The 22,701-nt window shown below is 39.6% G+C and overlaps 1 protein-coding gene across 2 annotated transcripts; it reads right to left on the bottom strand.

Moving 5' to 3' along the window:
* Positions 1 to 888: 888 nt before the first annotated feature.
* si:ch73-61d6.3 (occludin) lies at positions 889 to 21,735 on the bottom strand. 2 transcript variants are annotated; one of them, XM_037114946.1, is made up of 9 exons: positions 21,449 to 21,735; positions 16,501 to 17,095; positions 14,650 to 14,841; positions 13,589 to 13,756; positions 7,257 to 7,420; positions 4,457 to 4,669; positions 3,582 to 3,753; positions 2,316 to 2,357; positions 889 to 2,017 (listed from the first exon to the last, which is right to left on the bottom strand). In XM_037114946.1, the coding sequence occupies exons 2-9, from the start codon at positions 17,074 to 17,076 to the stop codon at positions 1,916 to 1,918; spliced, it is 1,629 nt and encodes a 542-aa protein (XP_036970841.1). In that variant the 5' UTR covers positions 17,077 to 17,095; positions 21,449 to 21,735; the 3' UTR covers positions 889 to 1,915. The 2 variants fall into 2 exon arrangements, with proteins under 2 accessions (XP_036970841.1, XP_036970842.1); XM_037114947.1 differs by lacking the exon at positions 21,449 to 21,735 and having other exon boundaries at positions 16,501 to 17,234.
* Between the last annotated feature and the right edge of the window lie 966 nt (positions 21,736 to 22,701).

The following is a 22,701-nucleotide window of genomic DNA, read 5'->3' as shown; positions in this document are numbered from 1 at the left end:
GTCACGTCGACTTCAAGAGGATGCCAGTATGGATGAAAAATAGTTACAAACGACACATACTGAGTACTATGATGCTGGTAAACTGCTCTAGTAAAAAGTTTTCGGAGCAGTTAACCAAAAGAGGGCAGCAGCAGTTCACACTGAGATGACCGTGATTGGATCAGCAGTGCTGCTGCTCTCCCTGCTGGACACTCATTGCACATGCACCTGCAGACTTCTCCAAACCAAGGAGTTAAACACAAAGTAAAGATCATTACATCACCAAATCTCACTTTAGGGCCAGACTGTGATGACGGCTGTATTGAAGTCTAAAAGAGAAGCATAGACAAATACACTAAAACCCAACATATCTACGCCGTATGACTTCTGATGAAGAAATGCCCACAGAAAGTGAAAGAACACACTTCACAGAGGATGTTAACTATTTTTTTATTTTCTGCATCATTTTCTTCATCAGAAGTCTCACGACATATGTTACGACATATGATATGTCTTTAGTGTGTTTGTCCAAGCACCACCCGTCAACTTTAACAAAACTGGCACTGCAGTCTGGCGCAAAAACAAGATTCAGTAACATGATGACCCTTCCAAACCTGGAAAGAGGTGAAAAAAATAAGAACAAAGTTTTTGAGAATTAGAAATGTTTATTACACTTTTTAGACACCATACCTTATGGAAGTATACATTTACAAAAACGGTCTTATCATAGCATCAAAAGAAAGTAAATTCATACAAAAATAAATGGCTCGCAAAGGGTTTGTAAAATGACAACGATGTTTTCTTCATAAAAATACAAATGCCTGACAAAAATCAAAAGTGTGTCTAGACGATTTTATAATGTACACCTTGCACATTAAGCGTATTAATGCAAACATTACCACACGTGGAATCAGCAGATGATCATTTTCATTGGTAGAGAATCAAATGAAAAGATAAGAGTAGCTTATATTGTGACAGAAACAGTGTTTTCCAGTTTGTTGAGGAGCACGCGTGATAAAAAAATACGAAAATAGTCTGGATGTTTTTAGTTATTTGCATAGCTTAAGCACATTTTTGAACGACCAGTGATTAACAAAACAAGCCACTACGAGTCTTTAGTATGTACAAAGAACAGATACAGTCATCACAGATGCTATGATATCTGCAGAATCAAAGAGACAGACACTGTGAATTTGTTCGGGAACGGGATTCATTGGAAGTATATATACAACAATGTCACACATATCTCATTGGCCAGTTTGTCCCCTTTTTGGTCTGACTGTGTCTGTGATAATTAGTATCAAAATCTTAAGTTTAGACAAAAAAAATACATAAAGTTTCGGCAGAGTTTAGTCACAAACACTGATGAAGAAGATGAGAAAAAACACAAAGATAATGCCGTCCCAGGGGTTAAAAAGACTGCATATTTACTCGACACAATCCCAGCAGCCTGTCTTACCCATTACAAAGCTCTCTACAATACTGCTGCACCTCTTATCTGCGGACATAAAACAAAGAAAAGTTGCCAATCTGGAGAGCAAACACAGCCACAGTGTTATCACAGGTGACTGAGGGTCAGCTGACTTTCAAACAACCTCTCTCCCACCCCGCCCTCCGATCGTTACATGTGGCCGAACACTGCAAACAATGAGCTGGATCTTTAAAAAGACAAAAAAAATGGCAGTGTGAGCTGTGGTGGCGTCTACAGCTGAACTCCTGCACCCCTATTCTTACATATATTTGATCAGAATAAAAGAGGGAAAACACAAGATCAACACACAGAATGTTCCCTATAAATGTGTGTGTGGGTGTGTGTCCAGGTACTTTGGTCTCAGGATGTCACAGTGTCCTTGTCGTGTTTTGGAGTGTATCTTGGCCTGCGTCTGTCAGTGTTTGCTGTTGAGACCACAGAGCTGAACGTCGAGACTCAGTGGATTTATGAGTGGTTCTTGTCGTAGTCCTTCACCATGCGTTTGATGTGGAACAGTTTGTGTCTCAGCCTACGACACTGTTTCTTCTTCAACTGGTAGTCTGACGTCTGCAGAGCAGAGAGAGCACAGAGGAGGCATTCAATACGACAAATAACACTCAAGGTCAGGAGTGGAATCAGTTGTTTCATAATACTAGAGAGTGAAAATGTTCACCGATGTTTAAGCTTTTAAAGTAGTAATGAAGGGTTGGAGAGAAAATGCATGCAGAAATGTTATGTCCAGAGGCATAAGATGGAAACTAAATGAGGTGACATTTTGTCGAAAAACATCTGTAATACTTAACTGAAAGTAACAGCACTATGTTTTAAGTCTTTATGGGGTGTAGTTTATAAAAGGTCTCCTCACCTGCTTCAGATCCTTCAGCTGGTTATATTCATCTGCCACAGCCTGTGGAAACATGAGGAAATTATTATAATATGCATATGTGTCCTGGTGTAAACTAATCAACACAGTGACCCAACAACATGAAATGTAACTGAGTAAATGCTTAAGGTTATTCAGGCATGTTCAACTCTTCTTTTAATGGTTACTATAGTTCCCTCTCTGCACTAATATCCACATAATGTCCTATAAAGTATAACTCCACCAATTTTTGGTGGTTTTGTTAAGTATGACTGCTTATGTGGCATTGTGGGTAATGCCAGCACCATTTTTTAAAAGGAAGTACAGTGTGATATTAAAAAAGGTTATATCTCTTTTTCTGTTGTATCAATTTGGATTGTTTGTTTTTTAACTGTACCTGTATCCACATAGCGTTTTTTTTATTGTGTGATAGCGTCTTTTTGTGAGAGGTGCTAGCAACGCAAGTGTCACTCTTGCTCCTTTTCCTGGGTGATAATATTCATTGTATTTTGACATGGATCTTGTCATGGATAACATCCCCCTTGCTCTGATGTCCAGATGGCAAATAAAAAACGATCTGATCGTAAACTGCAAAGGGGCAGTGTCGATAATAGAGCGGATATTGTTGTCATAGAAACAAGAAGCAAGTGTAGCATTTTTTCTCTCAGCTTCAGCCAGTGCTTGTCTGCCTGAAAAACGATTTGTGGACACTGACCTCAGACTGATCTGCAGGAATTATGTTTCTATTGCTCAACAACTGATGTCTCTTTTGTCTTTTAATGAATGAAGTGTTCCTGCTTGGAATCCCCAGAATGCAAAAGGGTGTTAGGTGTTCAAGTAAACATAACAAAACGTGTGTGGAGAACAAAAGGAGGCAGCATAGCTCCATGTAGAACTCTAAGCCTTGGATACGAGTGTGGCAAAAACAACAACTTCTTCATACTGCAGCTGTAAACTAAAAACTGCAAATCTCACATTTTTTTTTTCGCTGTAATGGAGAAGCTCAGATAAACAATCTTTATTTGGCAAGATCAGCATTTGTTGGGAAATTCTGCAAAATTATAATTTGTGTAATGACAGCCCTCCAGTGTCCATTTTCTACACAAGATTTTAGTTTTTTCTCCTTTATTCCTATGGATTATTTATTAATCCCCGTCCACTGAGGGAGGTAATCTTCCCTATTGCATTTCTGATTTGTAATTTAGGCTCATCTTTGTTCCATTACCAGAATGTTTGATTCACTAAAGGTGACTTCTGTCTAAATCTGACCTGGTATTTGGCTGATGTCTCATCCAGTGTGTCCAGCTGCCGGCTGAGTTTGTTCAACTGATCATTGATGTCGTCCATCTCAGCACACAGGCGCTTGTATTCTCTGAGGTCGGCGTCAAACTCTCTCTTATACTCCTGGCGCACAGCATCGGATCTTATCTCTGGGTATGAACTGGAGCAGGAGAAGGAGGAGTTAAAGGTCAGAAAAAGAGATAGAACTGTATCTAGAAAGATTTAAAAACACTGTAAATGTCCTGCACTAGAATATCACAATTTACAACAGTCACTAAGGTTATCAGGTTAACTACTGAACCGCCGGAACACAGTGCAGAGGTCAATGTGTACTGTTACTGCTGGTTTCAATAATAGTGTCAGGTTTCAAATATCTCCCTCAAAGTTCTTTACTGAAGTCTGGGCAGATCCAACGACAGACAAATTTAACTACTTTTTCATAAACTACGTTGACTCTCATGTTTTGTACCTTTGGCCCAATTCTCTCATTATGCATGAGTACAACTCATGTGAAGTGGCATGCCTCAGAGGATTAACTACTCCTGGGCAGAGGGAAGCAGACTGCAGCCTTTTCCCTGCTTCACTGTTTAAGCATCTTTTTATCAATTATGTTATGCTCGCATGTTTCTATCAAAACGATATTCTAGCATAATTTTCCTGTAAGTCACTCTCACGTGAGCATCATTTCTGAGCTTATTGAACTGTTCATTCAAATCTGGAAATTGAGGTCTGGTCCTGGGGGAGGGAGTATTTTAAAGCAATCTACAATCTGTACTATTAGATTGTGACTTTTCCATCCTTAATCCAGACTGTGTGAGCTGCACAGGGACACATCACCACGGTCATGGAGGTTTAATTCTCACCTCTCCCATTCCTCTCCGTCAAGTTCATTGCCTGTTTCTCCTCCTGTGGTGTACTCTGTCTCGTACTGAGACTCATCAAAGTCGGGTTTGCGTCTGCGTCTCTTGCCCCTGTTAGCGGAGGGCTTGCGACCGGTCTCCTCTGAGGGGCTGGAGCTCGTTCCTCCACCGTGGGAGAAGACTTCTGATGGTCTGCTGGTGGTCCTCTCAGAGTACCTGCAGGACAAATACATAAAAACATTTGTGATGACAAATGATGCCAAAAGGCAGATTTGTGTTTTGTGTCCTCCACAGTTCCCTTGCTTGAGTACCTCTTCTAGTTTTTATGAAGGATGTTCTGAATGGCTAACTTCTCTGACATTTATACAAGTTAGGGTTAGGGTTAGTTTTAAGTTTTAACTTGACTTTAAACTAGAATTGCCGACTAAAAGAAGACAACACCAAGAAAACAGTCAAAATTGAGCATAATTTAATTTATAAGGTTAAACACTGTCTGAAAAAATATGCATATATTGTATCTCGGATGCAACAGTTAGCTAACATAAGTAATAGATGTTGTTCTTTACAAAACAACATTTGACAAAAAGACATGACATTTCAGTGCCAGTATGTAACTTAAATGTATACTGTGCATGAATAACACAAGATTCACCGACAAGTATTTCTAGTGTTGGACTGACGTTGAGGTGATACAGTTTGGTCAAAGGTACTCTCTCCAATTCTGAATATATACGTATATATACTTATTACTTTTTTTGTTGAATACTATAAACTGAGTGATTTAAGTAGGGTAGAAAATGTCAATGTCATGATGTTGGAAGTAGGTAGTAAATTAGAAACATTCTATTTGTGAATAAAAACATTATATATAAAACAATGAAAGTGTTTCTGAGTTTTCTCAGGGTTACCCGGGTAACCCATGGTAACTCTGTGTTCAATGCTACAACACATTAACTGTGAGTAATGCCTTTAAGGCAAAGTGTGCATACTTAGGGAAAGTAGCCAGAAGGGGCACAAAGTATCTGTGAGACATCCCTCATCCCCTTAATGATTTGACAGTGGGACAGCCCTAAACCCTCCCTGGCTAACTGGGAACACGTGTTAAAGGCTGTGAGTCTGTAAGCATGGACACTGGGTTTGGGCCTACATACAATACATAGGCAACTTATGGTGGCCTTAAATGCAAGGGCAAAAACAAGTTTCCATTCATTCTCTGATGCTCATAAACATATAGCTTTGAGGGAACTGTAAATCTCACTGAGTAGATCCAATTACTGGAACTCTGAGTGGAAATGATGTCTTTGACTATATCAAACAAATTAAGAAAAAAGAAAACCCTAACCCAAATAAGACCAAGAACTAAAAAACAACTGTGTACTGATATGAGCCAGATTGATAAACAAGGTCAAGGTAAACACCATGAACCACTAATGATTATTGTTGCTCACGCTCTAATGTTTGACTGTGTGCCACTTGGAGGCCCGTCAGTGACCAGGAGGCAAGTACAGCTCTTTAATAACAGGAGGGAGAATTCATGCTCAATTTTTTTTAGGTTTGTGGGGATTTGTAGAGGCATTCAAATCCATCCTGTGCAGATAGTACAAGTTCTTACAAAACAGGCTGTGTTATTAACAGCAGAGCACACTGCGGGTCTTCAGGCTAACATTCTTCTGCTTATGAAAAAGGCCAGCTATGTTTACTTTGTGAGAGCGGAAATCATCAAAATAATATTCTGTACTTTGAACCAAATCAAAATCCTCGCAAATGTAAAATTTGATTGTTTCATTCTAGTGCCTGTGAACATCAAGATGGAAGTTCACATTAATCAGGTCAGTCGGGGCATATTTTTGACACAAGCTTACCATGTTTTTTAAAGGTACTGAGATGTTATGAAACTGTAAAAAAAACAAAAAAAACAGACGCACACACTGTCTTGAGGACATTACTGCAAACAAAATAAAGGTGTTTGAGAAATCATTTGTAGCTTTGAAGAAAAGCAAATGCACGTGTTCACAAACATCCTAGCTTTTCCCTTCCTTAGAGATTTCAATGAACATGAGAAAAAAAACAAGGGAAAGTTAATCCAATGAGGGCTCAAAGGTCACTCCCAGAGCTCTTTCTGTGGGTAGGGCAATATGTTTTCACAGGCTTTAAAACTAAACTGAAGTGATTAGATATTGCTTGTGTGAGTCACATGCTCAGAGGTTCTGTGTTTGTGTGGAATCTTTGCTTTACAGTGCCCAGAATCAAACACTGTAATCACCTTCTTCATAGAATAATATAATATATAAATATTTCAATATATTGTTTAAAGGGGCAGTATGTGGTTTTGGACTATGTCACTTCATACATGTGCAGAGATACTGTATATGTATCCATCTATACAAAAGAGGGTGGAACTCAGGAATATGTCTTTGGATGAATTTTATTGATCATCTTTCTGGCAAATGACACAAAACTATTTTGGCCATTGTTTTCATCAGTCTGATGAAGGCTGGATGTGTCTGATCCAAAGACTTACTCTCAAGTGCCACCCTTTATTTCTTTATATAGATACATGTATTTAGGATAATGCACTGGCTGGTCAGAGAACACTGGTAACCTCACAAACTGACTAGTAATCCCTCTCATACTGAACCACCGCCTACATGTTGTCCTTGGAAATACATCACATTACATAAGATACAAATGCCCTAGCATCCGTTTGAAACATGTAATCAGCAAAAAGATGCTTCATCTGATTTGAACTTAAAATTCTAGTCTCTGAGCTGAAAAGGGGAGATGAGAAAACAGGGTCACCCACTCATTGTTGTCGCAGTCGTACTCATTATAAGAGCTGCTGTCCACTTTAACTGGTGGGTAGGAGATGACACTGTTGGCCGAGGCGTTGAGCAGCCCAGCTCCCTTTTCTGACACCAGCAGGGTCGGAGCGTCCTGAACACTGCGGCTTTCCTCCACATTGTTCACCTACAGCAGGCAGGAAAAAACAGAAGGAACAGACTCAGCAAACACAAACAAACAAGTCAAGCACTCACAAAGACAACACCACACTACAGGCTCAGTTCCTGATTTGTTTCCTTGACTCTTTACACCAGAGACAAAAAGTATGGTAAGTGGGCGTGTAATTGGACAGAACAGTTGAACTCTTCAGTGAAATGAGGGTTATCTGCTTGAAAAGGTCACGAGAACAAAAACAAAGAATGACTAAAGGCTGACAAAGCCTTATAACTTTGAAAGATTTGTCATGAAGATATAACATATACACAGGAATCATCCAGCTTTGTTTTCACTTTGTTCTATTGTCTGCATGAACACCTTGAAGGGATGTGCTTCTCCTTTCTTTCTCCAAACAAAAGGAAACAGTGTCTGTCATGTAAATATCTTTAATCTGTATTTTCCAAGTCTTTCCTGTGAGGTCAGACAGCCTGCAGGGGAGGGAATTCCTCACAATGAAGGCCTCAGGGGCGGTAACAGCTTCTTCCACTTCCACTGGGTCCAGTGCATTCATCAATCTTTAGATGCCTTGTATACAACCCCTGCACAAACCTTTAGAGTCTAAACATCAAATGTGTCTTTCTGTTTCTCTGTTGCCTGCATTTCTTTTTGGCTTAAAGGGTTAACAAAAAAGAGACCAAAGTTCGATAATACACTGTAAAAGTATGTAACCAGGTTTTCATTTCGGCTCAAAATCCAGGCACAATATCTGCCTTTGCACAAGAAATAGGACTGAAAATTATTATAGGGATTGTCTGGACCTGCACAACAAGGCAGAAATGTTCATTGTACTTATCTGGTAAGAATTCAGTTTCCTAACTATATACAACCCTTAGAAAGCATCCACCCTCCTGCTTTCTTAGTTGGTACATTACTGAGCAGTCTCCTAAATTCCTCACAATGAAGGAGCAGCACTGAACATCAGCCTAGCCCCCAAAGAACAATAATCATGGTGGGTGGAGTGCTGGGGTGAGGTGCCCTTCATGCAGCTGCAGGAGATTCCCATTTGAAGACTGCACTTCATGTAAGAATCCAAACAATGCCCCCTCAGTGTGTAGCACAGTGGCTTCTGGGGCTGTGAGCAGAGTATGTAAGCACAGCAAAGAGGTTTGGGGTCAGGGAAATGGGGAAGAAAAAGCGAAAAGGCAAATATGGAGAAAGACAAAGGGAGGCAGGGAGGTGGTGGATGTTGATGAGGAGGAAGGAGCAGAGGGGAAGCAGACAAGCACCAAAGAGTCCAAAAGGCAAAGTGAGGTAGAAGTGGATGTGTACAAAAAGAGAGGGAGAACTACAAACCAAGGACAGCTGCATGAGAGGAAGAATTTGGCGTTATGTAATTCAAAGATTTATGTAGGTTGTAAAATGTCTACTTGAAACCCGAAAAACACTCTTAATTGCAGGCATGTGTGAAACTAGTGAAACAGCTTTTCACTGAGCAGCAGTGATGTTTGTTTAAAATAGAAAACAGTGAATGTTGCAATTTTAATCGACTGCACCATCTGTAAAGAGAACTGTAGCTGCCAAATTAAGTCAGCTGTAGTTTCAGTGAGCAGGCTGACTTCGTTTGACTGAGTTTGCCTATCAGCCTTTTCAGAAATGAGTTAATAAGCTACCTATAACACTTTGCCATTTAGAAATTATTGTAATTAATACAAAATGCATTACCAATAGAGCTGTAAACTATCCTAACTTAAACTCTTCGACTTGTACATTTATCTATTTATAGCAAAGAGTGTAAAGTATTGTGTTGTAAGAAGCTTAGTGGTGGTGACGTTAAAGTCATGCGAACGCAATGTTATTTGTCTTATAGCCTGACTTGAACTTCTTACTTCTGCATCATTGAAGATTACCTTGCTGAACAAAACTACTGAGTATGAGAAAACTTGAGTTTGCCACAGAGCTTATTTTCTGCAATAATCCCAAATCCAATCAAAAAATCCCAATGACCTTTTGTAAAGGGGGAACCAAAGCAATGCTAACAACCAGGTTAGCCTATAGAAGTGTGTCATCGATGAAGCACTCTATATAAACCTGAATTTACTTCAAACATTGTTCAGCCTCCTGCTACACTATTCCCTCTTCATCAGATGTCATTAACACAAAATATTTTAAAACAGCAACTATAAACCCAACAGTCAGACCTGGGATACCACTCTGGAAGCACCATTTTGTTTCCTGACACAATATAATCAATATATAATAATAATACATAATATAATACATATTACAATAACCTCTTTAATGCCAGTATTTACTATCATGCAATATGATACAATTGCTTTAAACCACATTCACAACCTATTGTCTTCGTATGTACTAATCCACCTCTATGCAACCTGCACAGGATGCTTTCATCCCACATCTGTGCAGCATGTCAGTGTTTCCAGCGCACAGACAGCCCTGCAGAAACCGACTATGATGACCTCATGCAGCAGACACAATGCGCGTCCCCCGGTCAGAGCTGAATGAGGCCAGTGTGTGAGGTCATCAGAGTATGCCATACCTCCCTGAGCTCAGCAACAGCAATGGGTCCAATCTCAAACCAACCACAGCCTTAGACTGTCACTGGCCTTGTGTTTAAAGGAGCCAAACAAGCGCTGTGACTCATTTGGTGGCACAGATACAATATGCAGGTATCATAGCAACAAAGGAAATGAAAAATAATGCAGTGTGTGGAACATTAAGATATAACAGGAAAATAGGGACAGGAAGGCAAATTCTGCCACATTAACAGCCCATTTATTGAGGCTGATAACAGAGAGAAATATGTAATACACATACAGTAATGGCACACTTTGGTTGACCTGCTTTTGTAGATAATAAAATCCTTAGGGAGCAAAGTTAAGTATGTTCCATAAGCTACATACAGTCCATGTTTTAGTCTTTGTGACTGACTACTTAGAATACAACTTTTACCCCAAAACTCTCCAACTCCCACATATTTACATAAAAAAACATAAAGCGATGTGAAGTTTCTAATTGCAGCAGCAGAGTACACTTCATTACTGTACCTCCAATAAAAGTGATGACATCATTGAGCATGGCATTAGACACTAGTACTAGTCATGAGATTCACTCTGGGCTTGTCTCATTTACCCTGCTCTGCCTGTATACCTCTGTGTGCATGATGCCATGTTGGAGGCAATGACAAGCACTCTCATAAACAAACAGCTCTATATAATCCAATATAACACCATGTCTGTTTATGTCTGGGCTTTTTTTTCCTTCTCCTTCAGTCAGCTCAAGAGATGAAATTAGATTCACAGCACTTTCCTCATCCTACACAGACAAATCTGATAAATTGACAGAGCTAAGCCAGTATCTGAGTCCTTTAAGCATGTGGGATTTAAATGGAAGAAATGCAATTTCATATTCATAAAAGTTGTTTAATTAGTGTAAAATCACCAGAGACTAATCATTGTTGTATTTTGTTACCCAGGAATGGATCAGTGAAACCCGATCCAGACCTTCCAGAACAAAAATTTTCATCATGATTCAAAATTGTGGCAAGTAACTCACTATAACCAGTCTAATTCATATTGTAAGACTATACTTATTACAAATACCAAGAGAGTACAAAGAGTTGTTGCAATTGGGATGATACAGCCTCTCATCTAGGCTCACTGGCAGGTATTTAAGAACTTTGACGATGATCGCATTGCTTTGTAAGGAACAGCATCGGTTCGAGTAGGTGTGGACATAAAAAACAGAACAGCTGTGGAGTTCAGCTAGGGTTCAATTACTGCTCTTAGTCAGGTTCGGACAGATAAAAGCAGCCAGAGCTGTGCTTGACCCTACAATGAGACTTCTATATATATCAACTCAGAAGCAGCAGATCATCTTCCGTGGAGTCCAGCGTCTTGCAGCGTGTTTCTACAGTAGTGCAAGAAGGACAAACCAGACGCTGGCTCTTGAGAGGGCCTTTTTGTGCTTTTAGTGGCCACCACAGGAGGGGAATGCTCCCATTAACTCCTACTCAAAGGACCTATAACATAGATAAGTCTTTACTGATCCCTCAGTGAGTAAATTCACTAATCACTACTTTAAGTGCACAAATACGTAATACACACTGCTACGTAAGCTTATGCATGGCTGGGGGAGGGTAGCTTGGCCTTTTAACTTCTTACTCAAATAATGCAAGTAAGATGCAAGATGTATTACTGTTAAGATTAAAAGAACGAGATCCGCTAGTAATATGGTCTGCCGAATTGGCATATGACGATGTCTACAGTGAAACACTGTGATTGACGATGACATTGTTGTTTACAAATTTGAGGCAGCGTGTCCCCTCAGTGTTGTTGTAAGGCAGCAGTTGCATATTAGCTTACCACTGTAGCCGCCATTGTTTCCCTACTGTTGCTCTTACATGAATCTCAAATTGCCTCAACCTGTAGAGGAAACTATCTCCCATTATCACCGACACACCCTGTGCCAGGTTCAAAAGCGTCCTCGTCTCCAGACCACATGTCTGTAGCTTAGCTGTGTTCAGCCTCATATGCATAAAACAACTAGCGAAGGAAGCTTAGCTAAGATAACTGTATAAAAATGGCATGACTGAGAGAAAAAGTGGAAAGAAGAAACCCTGCTGGTTTGCCAAACTGAGCTGGTTCAATAAAAAAATAATAAAATAATAAACAAGACATGGAGGCATAATGTTAATACACTGAGCGCAACATACTTATTTTCATTTTATTTCCCCACACATCACAAACAACAACAACTCTTGCCCTATGGCAACGCTGAGGGGATACGCCACTTAACTGTGCTTTCTAGTGGGGAGCCTTTTAAATTATTAAATGTTACGTTGGTCAGAGATTAGTAATCTTTGGCTGCCAGCCATCAGCCATGGACAATGGTATTATTCATCAGCCCAACCCTCACAAATAATATTTGGCTTTCTAGCATTTGTTGTTTTCTTCCAAGGATTAAATATCTATTTCTTTATTTCTTTAACTTGTAATTGGCATGTATGTACTGTCTGCTACATGTATTGATCTGTGTTCTTGACACTCCCTTGCACAACATTAGAACAAACACTGGCTGTGGACATTATGTATTGGGGATGTTGCTGACGACAGTTTGTACTGTTGGAGACAGAAAGGAAACATTCTACAGAGCCATGTTTCATTTAGCTTTGAAATACAGAAGTAGTGTCTGCAGATATGGTGTTTCCAATCTGGTTAACAGAATGTCACATTCCCTGATTAGTTCTGTTTATGACTTTCATTAACAATTACAAATCTGAGCTTTAGGTTCAACATATTATCTCTCAGTGCATAAAACAGGCATCATCTGAAAAGTAGCAGGTCAAGTCAATTATCAAACCATATTTCAGGTAATGGTCCCATATGACCAGCATGCTGTTGACTTTTAAAAACCTGAAGGCAGGCTCTCTAGAAACCACCTGCCTGCTTACTATCTCCTAAGGTGATTAATGATTACCCAGAGCGAAACCAGGTAGTAGACCAAGAGCAAACAACCGCTGACTGTTATCAGCCCTGACCCTGAACAAAGTGACTCAGTCAGAGGAAACGCTGTCACGCTAGTGTGACTGTTTCCCTCTTGAATCCTATAAAATGATAATGATCTATATACAACACTCTTCATGGACTTTCAACTCATAAAAGCAGCGATGAAAACATATGAGAGACTAGAAAATGGTTAAAACAACTATACTATCTACCTGGTCATGTTGTCAAAAATAACATGACAACAGCAACCTCAGGAATGTGCAAGTCTCAGCTGGGCTATTTACTGCATCTGAATCATCACACTCACCTAACCTATCTTTACAATTGATGACTACCTTTGTAGGATGACTACCTTACTGATGGCCTGCCCATTACCTACTTAGCATTGTAAAAACAGGTGGAAACTAATTGCCATACATCAGTTTTTCTAACTGAATATTCCATGCAGAAAAAAAAAGTTGATCATTTCATCACCAAATCTGTCGGGGAACCGTGTGTTCCATCAACTTTCCTTAGGCCGGATTTAAACTCTCTGTGACCCTGTTTATTTGACTGCAGGCTGTGCATGCACATACTCAGGGTCAGTACAGGTCGAAAAATGATTTCTCTTCGTAAATCCCATGTAAACCTGGTCTTATTAAACTATGACTACCGTCCTGTTGTCTCTTACCCATTCCTCTACATCTCTGCCCTCTGAGGCTTTCCCACCAACAAGCGGCTCTTCCCAGTAGATGTTTGGCTTCCCATAACGCCAGATCTTCCCTCTTGTTTTCTGGGCAAAGAAAGCGGCAACACACAAGGCGATGACAACCAGGAATCCACACACCATGGCGACTCCCTAGAAAAGCAGGAAGATGATAATAATTTCCCCAAACTTGTCAAGAAGATAAGATGTAAGATAAAGCTGGTGTGTCCTGGTACAAGAAGTACACAATCACATATGAGGCGTCATTAGGAGATAAACATATCACAGCTTGTGGCTTCATGTACCTTAAAAATGCAACAAATGTTTAATGATAACAGATACCATTACAAAACAGTACAGAATGGTTAGTGTGAGTCCTGATTTAGCTTACTTTTCACATTTTGTTAGCTTTATACAACTGTTAAATAGTGGTGTATGATAAACAAGTAAACCCAAACTATTTCAGTGACATTCAATTTATTCTATGAAGAAAAAACTTATCATCAATTTGTCAATGATCATTTCATCATCATTTAATCACACAAATTTAAAAACTTGAACTGCTTACAGTCTTTCCTCGTTTTATATTACTGTATTCCGAATATATTTCGCCTTTGGCCGGTTGTGCTGGCAAAACACCCAAAAGTGATTTTTAAAAATCACCTAAAGCTTAAGATCTATGAAATTTGAGAGGGCATTCTCAATATTATCTGACGTTTAAAGACTGATGAGGTGAAGAATTACTTTTAAAACAGTAGATATATTGAACAAAGTGTTACTTGGAGCTTGGGCAACAACTAATTAATAGTTTTTCCTTAATCTGTTGATTACTTTCACAATCAATCAACTAGTTTTTTTTGCGTTAAAATATCTGAAATGGTGAAAAATGTTGATCAGTGTTTCCTAAAGCCCAAGCTGGCATCCTAAAATGTCTTGATTTTTCCAGGACCGAGAGACATTCAATTTACTGTCATAGAGTCACATAGAGTCACATCATTTGCTAAGCTGAATTCTACTGCAAATGATCTACAGAAAAAGCTACAAACCTCCTGTGGGTCCACAAAGCAGTAATGGTAAAGATACTGGTTGTAAATGGGGAAGCCTCCCACTCCTCCCATCTGTGAGTAGCTGGTCTGGTAGAGGTTCTGACACATCATAAGCATCGGATTGTACATCATACTGGAGGTGCTCTGGGCCATTGGGTTCACCCCAACAATGTAGACAATGGTTATGATGCCCTGGAAAAAAAAAACACATGAAAATATGTCAGTCTCTCTCTAAAAATACTTAAGTAGTAGTTATTACTGTTCATTTCAAGTATAAGACAGCTGACTCTGATAATATCAAAATCCACATCCAGCAGCAATCATAACCCCAGTAGAATTTGCTGAGCAGCCTGTACAGTACAGTACAGGACTTTCATTTCGGACAAACATCAGATGATTCTCCAGTGTTTTCTAGTCTGTCTGTAATGATACTTTGCTTGAGATCAGCTGGAGTCTGTTTGAAACATATACACATTTAAAAGGATGCTTAGTATGGTAAATAGTCTGCCTGTTTCTGCCCTTTTAGTAAAAAAAAGGTCACATCAATGTAGGTTTAAAAAAATGATATTTCTACACATGACTTAAAGCAGAAGATGTAGTATATAAAAACCAAAGATTTGAGGATTTAATAAAGACAAAATCCATCAAATTCTTGTAAAATAACGTTAACTGAATACTTGTTGCCCCTATATAACCTCTAGACACTCTAGAGGCTCTAGCAGGTTGGAAGAAAATTAATAGACTGGAGCCCAGAAAGACTAGTATCTATAGTAAAATTATATACTAAGTAGTATTAAAATCTTGGTGTGATCTTGGATAACTACCCCGAGGAGCACTGGGATTTGAACAGCATTCAAATGTCCAGTGCCAGATTTTAATTTTTGGTATTTAGGAATTTCCAAAACTATGCACAATCAAATACCACGCATAACAGAGCGAGGCGTTTACAGCATTTTTCAATGTTGGTTGGGATGTGGGATGGCAACCTCAAAATGTTACAGATGCTTCACGAGTAAAATGCTTCTAATGTAGAGTACAGACCATATTTCTCACAAATCACTTTAGAATAAATGCAATATTGAACCAAGGCATAAGGATCTAAATGGAGGTAAATAATCTCGACATGTGGTATGCATAGATTGAAAATGATTTCCAGTTAAACCTTTATTGTCCCTTACAGCAATGATTTCAGTGTATTGTCCTCCATCTTGGTTTCTTTTAGCTGAATGATGATTAAAGACTTGACTTGTTTCAGGCTGGTCTATATTTTCTACAGAGCTTATGAAAGGAGACAAAATATCTTGTCCCCAATGTGATGTTTGTGCAGCAGTGTATATTTTTTGTCCAGTTTAAGATTTTTGGTATACTTTAAGCCTCTTATGTCTGGGTGCAGACTTTGTTTTAACAATTTATCATGAGCTGCAAAACATATCAGAAATAAAGTCCTTATTCAGGAGAATATAACACAAGGTGTTGAGTATTATTGGGTTAGGAAAAACAGTAAAGCAAAACTGTGTTATCAATATCTGTAGTCAATCTGAGTCAAGAGATCATACACCATACACATTCTTAATTTAATCATAGTTATCATAACACTGATTTTTACAATATAATCTTAAGCTTCTAATAAAGAAATCACCAGAATCAAAATCTCTTAAGTAGCATTTCCAAAGGATTTGGCGACAGGTCAAATATAAAAAAATGTTGACCAAATACCTCAATATTTTAGGGATGACTATTTGTACTTCCCAAAAATATGACACAATGAGATTTTGATAAATATATATTATGATATAATGATTAAATGGGTAAGTGCAAGTATTAGAGTAAGTAGTACAGAGTGGGTCTTACCTGCAGGACAGCCATGATGACGCTGCTAATCAAGAGGGCCAGAAAGAACTTCCTACAACGGACCGTGTTGGATTTAGAGAACCCAGCGATGAAGAACGCCAGAGCCCCAATAAAGTTAATGGCTGCCATGGCAATCATGGCAGTTTTGGCTGAGTAAGGTGAGATGTAGGAGCCATAGCTGCTGCCGTAGCCATAGCCTCCATAACTTCCATAACCACCATAGCCGCCACCACCATATCCTGAACCGTAGCTGCCATATCCACTGCCGTAGCCCAATCCCATTCCCATTCCATACTGCATGTCCCACATGAGAGTGGAGGCCACGCAGGCGAATATCGCCACACACAATACGATCACTGTACCCATCATGGCCTTGACAATCCCCGGAGGTGATAGTAATTTGTAGAAGTGCTGCGGTTTTTCCTCGATGTAGTAAGATCCTGGTGGAGGTGGGTACTGGTTGTAATCGCTCTGGGGGGCATGGAAGCTCCCTGGAGGGACAAAGCCATTGTTGGACGGCGAGGTGAAAGGAGGACTGTAGACAGGTGGACTGTCGTAGCGCTGCTTGTCAAACATCGTTCAAAAATGTCCTGACCTGTAAACAAAAAACACAAATCAAAATTTTCTGTATAGCTGGGGGAGCAGAGTTTACTGCCCAGAGCAAAGAGGAGTTGTCCGTCTCTTGTTTTTCAGCAGCACTGATGTGAGTAATGCTACGTGGAGATATGGGAAAGTTAGGCGTGACTGACTTCAGTAATGAGGTTTAGTAACAGAACGGTGTAAATGTTTTACCATTTCTAAGGGAGGTGATTTATGAGGGTACACGTTGGGCTTGTTTGTGCAATTTTCTTTTTCTGTGACTGTGCAATAAATATTTCACATTTACTGCTTGTGATATCAAAATATCAGGTATACTTTCCAATATTAACAGAAAATACAAATATTAGAGGAATGACTTTAGCTTTGAGGTCTTTGAACCAGCAGAGTCAGAGTCAGAGTGGAGATGTCGGTACCAGGACGAGGAGCCCAGTCTAACAACAATACTTTCCTTTCTGCCTCTTCACAGACTGTAGGAGTCTCTCTCCAGCCTCCACAATGTCCAGTGAGACTTTGAACATTTCACATCCCGCCCTCCAGCTAAAATTTTTGTTTTTGTCCTGCTTCAAATCTTACAGGGGGGACATCCAAGGCCACATTATATACCAACTAACAATGCCCATTCTTCTACAGGGAGTGGGCAGCCTAAGTGTTTGAATGAGAAAGCATGTAAACAGCAGAGCTAAGTTACTGTAGGGGGGGGAAAAACAAGAGAACCTTAACATCTTTACCATTTTTTTTTTTTTTTTTGCCAAGTCAAATCTCAACCTGATTTGAACACAATGCTGAGAATATTGAGCTTGTAACATACTATTGATCTATGTGGATTGTCATTTTTAATGTATGTTCTGAAATGCATGTTTTTATATGTATTCATATTTATGTATGTTCTTTTTGTAAATGCAAACCCCAGAAAGAGTAGCTGTGTATTAGGGCACAGCTACTGGGGATCCTAACAAGTAAACAAATATAACAATTACAACTAATGATTTCATTTGGTACTGATTCATCTGTTCTGCTTTTGATTAACTAATAACTTGTACAGTCTGTCAAATGTCATAAAATAGTGAAAGATGCCAAACACGTGCTCCCAGAGCACAAGAGTAGGGTTTTTTTCCCGCTCTAATTAATTAATTATCCAGTGATATTTGCAAAGTACTCGCTTTTACTAAACTGTCTCCAAGTGGCACCACAGTAGGGGTGCAACTAGAGATTATTCTCATGACTGATTAAACTTTCAATTATTTTCAAATGGCTAAAACGTGGCCAAAGCCATGTCTTCAAATTGCTTATTTTGTCCAACTAACAGTCCCAAACCCAGATGACAAAATAGTTGGCAATCCAATTCTTTTGGTCCTCTAATTGTTGCAGCTCTACACCACAGCACTGATTTTAAAACACAAAAAATCTCCTTTGTGTACACATTTCTCCTGTTCAGTCACCTTGGTTGGATTGCGTGGGATTTAACATCCATTCAGGACCTCAGACAACCGGACAGACGGACAGATAGACAGTCCCTGGCACTGCCCACAGTCTACAGTCCTGAGTCATAACTCTTCATTCTTTATGGGACTCCGGCACACACAGCAGAAGAGGTCTCGCCTCAGAGCCTCCATCCTAGACACCTTCCCATTATTCCCTCCCTCATTCCTCCACATCCTTCATTCCTCTCACAATCCCCTGTCCCCCAACTCTACTCCCCCCCTTCACCCCCTCCCCTCCATAACTTCTTGTCTTTGTTTTGGGAGCAGGAGGAGCAAAAGTCAGGGCTGCTCGTCACAGGAACAGTGTTGCCATGGAGTCGGGGTAAGAGAAAAAAAAAGGAAAATTGGGGCACTGTCCAGAGAGGATCAGACAAGGGCTCCTCTGTGCAGCTCCTGAGTGGAGTGAGGCAGGAGAAAGAGACAGAAAGACTGGGGGACAGGTGGATGGGTGGGTTGTGTGCAGCGGTATCAGGTGTCCTTTATTGTTGAGCAACATGCTGTCGCGGAAGCCAGTGGGTCATAGTTTATTTTTTACTGCAGTTTTGATTATATCGATAACTGGCAGGACATAAACTGAGGCTCAAGTCATTTCCGAGCAAAGAAACCACATTAAGAAGGAACTCTGAGGCCTCACAACACTGTTAAATGGTCCCTTTTCACTACGAATAGTACAACATTTTCAGTTCAATCTGGCTCTTTGTCAAGGACCAGGGAATCAAAGGCTTTCAAATCTTCAAAATGTTGTCGCATCTTGAATCGATGGAGTATTTCTTTGTTTTTTATGGGCGCTTTTAACGATGTTGTGAATCTTGGGGGTGGGGCAGGAATCACAGGTACAGTTTTTAGTGCCCTGCCGCTACTGTAGTGATTAAAGGGACAGTTCACCCCAACATCTGTGCACTACTCTTCCATTTAGATAGTTTTGATGTGAGTTGCTGAGTTTTGGACATAGTGGACACAGAGATGTCTGCCTGCTCTCCAATAATGGAACTAGATGTCACTTAGCTTGTTGTGCTTTAAGAGCCAAACAATACATTTCAAAAACTCAACAGCAATTTCTCTTTCAACGAACAATGGTTGCTAAAGTAAATCCACAGACCATTCAGTTCATTCAGCCAGCAACTCACTCATCAACAATCTGGATGGAATAGCGTTTGTCTCACTAAATTATTTGCTGTATAAGCAGCAGCATGGTAGCAATGGTAGGAGTAACAGTAGTAGTAGTAGTAGTAGTAGTAGTAGTAATAGAGAATAGTAGAGATTTGTTTGTCACAAATCTCATTTTCAAGCTGGACAGAAAATGCAGCATTTGGACCACAGTCACAGGTCAGGTCAGACACCCACCAGCAGCAGCCTGAGCTCCACTACAACACAGAGACTCTATCATCTGCTGCTGATAATGGAATTCCAGTCATACAGTCACATGTCTCACATCTGTCAAAAACAATTAGGCCCCTGCCCAATGTAGGCTGCGACCCACTGGCATACACACAGGAGTCAGCCAAGAATTCCTGCCCAAAAACAGCCCGCTGAAGAATCTCTAGGGAAAAAACAGGTTCATATGTGTCAATTGCGAATGTTTTAGTTACAACTAGGGCTGCAAAATTAATTAACTAATAACAAACTAATACTGAAATCACAATATGAGCAAGTGCAACATCCAGATTGCAGAGGTGTGCAACTTTCTGATAAATGTGTGACAAACAGCACTATAATGAAGTACTGTAGTGGTGCAGCGATGCTCTGACCTACAAAACGTGTTTGTTGGGTAAAGTGAAAATGTTTTGGGTTTTTTTATGTGTATTTTATGGGAATATTTTATGAATATCAGTTGATAATATGGGCAGTCAGCTCTTGTATTTTCTTAGTGATGAGCTTTGTTTTGTGCTTAGATGGTTATAGGGATCCATATTGGCTGTTCTTATCTTGTTTTGTTTTTTTCTTGTTTTTATTTTTTGGTAAGATAAAGACACATTTTCCACTCACAGAGATAATAAAGTTAAGTTGTATTCCAATCATTTAATAAAGGTGGGATTTATTACTTTAGAGCGGTATTGGACTGTATAGTTTTACCTAATAACCTACTGTACCTAATAAACTGGCAACTAAGGTAGGAGTAATTAATGAGTCATTACCTACACAGTAGTACTCAGCGCAGAAATCTCTTTTAATTAGTATGTTCTTTCCAACCATCTAAATAGAAACTACTTAAGTAGTTAGGCTACATCTGTGAACTTTGAGGGTGCACTATTTAATTTAGGGAAGATCTTCACTGAATGGTTTTAATGCCTAAACAACCTAAATGATGATATATATATAGAGAGAGAGTTAGAGTTTTTATTTCTACTCCAAAACTACATAGTACAATATCAACAACAGAAAACATCCGCCTGAGCTGGACAGCAGGTTGTGGAACCTGGCAGTGAAGTTATTGTATTGTTTGAGACTGATCACGATTTGGCAGATATGAAAGTTTCAAGCCACAATTAGCTTAAATCAAAAAGCCGATCAGATATGTACGCTAACGTTAACGTCGCCTTACTGGATATAGGTTTAGGTTAGCTTTATTTAATCCCAGCAGACTTGAGGTACAGTTGAAATCGATGATTGATAAGAAACCGTAACGTTAGCTGAACTCAGTGCTGTTGTTGTTGGTTAGCTAAGCTTGAGTGACTGGAAAACAAGAGGAGCGGCTGTTCACCTGTCGACGGGACACATCTACCGTTACTCTTGCGCCGTTCACTCAAATACTTCAGGCAGCGATTTGAACAAGTTAATACAACACATTCATGCAACTTTTAGTCAGGCAGAATACCTCTAACTCTTTAAAATTCAAATCGCTTTAAACCACCTGCGCGTCGTCTTACCTGAAGTTCGTTGAAGGGGAATTAAAAAAAAACTTGAAGGAGCGATGCCAGTCCCTGTTTCCTGTCAAAACTCCCTTCCTTCTTCTCAAAGTTTGGAACAGTTGAGAAAAAAATAATGTGTCCGTCAGAGAAAGGACCTGTTTCTAAGTTAATATCAAAGTAAACCTCTCTATTCGAGGCTGATTTTGAAAGTCGTGGCTCCGCTTCAAGCTGCCGTCCCGTGCAGAGACAGAGACAACGGCTCCTTCACGGCCAGCAGCCTCTCAACAAGTGCTTTGTCCCGCCTGTCCGCGGTGATGAGGCCCACCGCACCACACCGCCTCACAGCCGAGTTTCAGCCGCCAGAGGTCGGGCTTTGTGCGGCTTTCAGCAACCATACTGGACAGAGACACTCCCAAAAGGAAACTTTTCAAATACAACCGATCGTTAATAAGAATGGTAGTAAAGAAACGATCGTCCTTAGTGATAGATAATAGCCATTATTGTCATCATAGCCTTCCGCCGGATAAAATAGTTCTTAACAGCCGTGGAGTAATTTCTAGCTACTAACACTGAAGAGGCTCAAATAGAGAACATGTCAGTTTTCTTTCATGCTCATGGTACTGATATAATATCGTTTTTAAAATACTGAAACCACAGTTAGTTACAAAAAAAAAGTCCCATGTCAAAAACACTGTATATTAATATCATTTTGAACTTTGGGTTACATTTTTCAGCCAACATCAGTCCTGATAACAACTACCAAATATTCCTCCATTTTCAAGATTCAAACCCTTTACATACCAATTTGTTTACATGATGCCACTGTTGGTTTTTTGTTTTTGTTTTTGTTTTTGTTTTTTTTGAAAGAACTATATAATTTCATGGCAGTTTTTCACATGGAACAACTGTGTGATGTAGTGACACTAGGTTGGCCCACACTGGTCCCTGGTCCCACTTTGTGTTACTCACACTCCTCTGTTACACTTGGTATTTATTTTTTTTTACATCTGTTTCGCAGCTAACTTGCACTGCTTTGTCTTTGTTCCAAACTTTCAGTGTATAAATTCTGTTTCGTTTCTTCAGAAGAGTTATTATCTATAAGACCAAATAACTGGGCTGCTGGCAGTTCAAATAATATCTAATAAAATATTGGTAAGATAAACCAATTTAAGAAAAAAAGTGATTACGAACATAGAATGAAAACCTTAAATTGATCAAACCAATTTGGTATTGAGGTTCTCAACAGAGACATGGTGACAAATTACAGTGAA

Source organism: Acanthopagrus latus, chromosome 11 (genome assembly GCF_904848185.1).
Source record: "Acanthopagrus latus isolate v.2019 chromosome 11, fAcaLat1.1, whole genome shotgun sequence".
NCBI classification, from domain to species: Eukaryota; Metazoa; Chordata; class Actinopteri; order Spariformes; family Sparidae; genus Acanthopagrus; species Acanthopagrus latus.
This window is presented reverse-complemented; position numbering and strand designations above follow the sequence as displayed.